General features: G+C 61.0%; 1 protein-coding gene across 1 annotated transcript; it reads left to right on the top strand.

Moving 5' to 3' along the window:
* Nucleotides 1-72: 72 nt before the first annotated feature.
* Nucleotides 73-1091, top strand: LOC103768829 (transcription factor 7-like; the record flags this gene model as incomplete). Its single annotated transcript, XM_008935985.1, has 2 exons — nucleotides 73-183; nucleotides 929-1091. Coding segments are annotated over 2 exons (274 nt in total), but the record flags the coding sequence as incomplete, so codon positions are not given.
* Nucleotides 1092-1181: the final 90 nt, after the last annotated feature.

Genomic DNA, 1181 nt, shown 5'->3' on the forward strand with positions numbered 1-1181 from the left:
CTTCCCCTCCGCTTCCGCCGCGCCGGCCCCGGGCCCGGGGGGCTCCGGCCGCTCACCCCCTCTCCCTTGCAGGTTCCCCCACCCGCTGATGCTGGGCTCTGGCATGCACACCACGGGCATCCCCCACCCCGCCATCGTGCCCCACTCCGGCAAGCAGGAGATGGAGCACTATGACCGCAACATGTGAGTTTGGGGGGGAGGGTCCCCCGCCGGGCTGTGGGTCCAGGGAGGGTCTCCTCCCCCGCTGCTCTGCCCTAGCGAGGCCGTCTTTGGAGTGTTGTCTCCTTCTGGGCTCCCCGGGGCAAGAGAGACAAGGGACTACTGGAGAGGGTCCAGTGCAGGCTAGGAAGATGCTGAGGGGCTGGCGCATCTCTGTGCCAGGACAGGAAAGGGCAGGGAGCAAAAGGCTGGGGCCAGACTCTGGTCAGTGGTGCCCAGCAACAGGACAAGGGGCAACAGGGACCAACTGGAACCCAGGAGGTTCCGTTTGAACAGGAAGAAAAGTTTTTTTCCTGTGAGAGTGCACGAGCCTGGAGCAGCTGCCCAGAGAGGCTGTGGAGTCTCCTGCTCTGGAGAGATTCCAAACCTGCCTGGATGTGACCCTGGGCACCCTGCTGTGGGTGAGCTGCTGGAGCAGGGGGGTTGGATGAGATGACCTCCAGAGGTCCCTGCCAACCCCACCATGCTGGGATTCTGTTGGCACCTTAACACCCACTTCATTCCTCACTATTAATGCATGCACAGAGGGGAGGACAGTGAGCACTGAGCTCTGCCTCCATCAGCAACAGTCTGCATCCAAAGTGCAGAGCTCAGGCCCCCACCTGCTGAGTGGGTTTGGTGTCAAGTCTTCTGCTGAGCTTGGTGCCAGCAGGCAGCTGGGCTGGAGGGTGGCTCTGATGCTGACAGTTTCTCTTTCGGTCCCACCAAGGAAACCTCAACCAGAACCAAAGAGAGAGAAGGAAGCCAAGAAGCCCACTATCAAGAAGCCCCTGAACGCTTTCATGTTGTATATGAAAGAGATGCGGGCGAAGGTCATTGCAGAGTGCACCCTGAAGGAGAGTGCTGCCATCAACCAGATCCTGGGGAGGAGGGTAAGAGCTCGTGGGGCTCAGCACCGGGCTCCAGTGCAGCATCCCACCCCTGCCACCTGCTCCTAGGCATGGAGCAAGGATCTGCTCTCC

The sequence above is a fragment of the Merops nubicus genome, unplaced genomic scaffold (genome assembly GCF_000691845.1).
Source record: "Merops nubicus isolate BGI_N331 unplaced genomic scaffold, ASM69184v1 scaffold50922, whole genome shotgun sequence".
Lineage (NCBI taxonomy): Eukaryota > Metazoa > Chordata > Aves > Coraciiformes > Meropidae > Merops > Merops nubicus.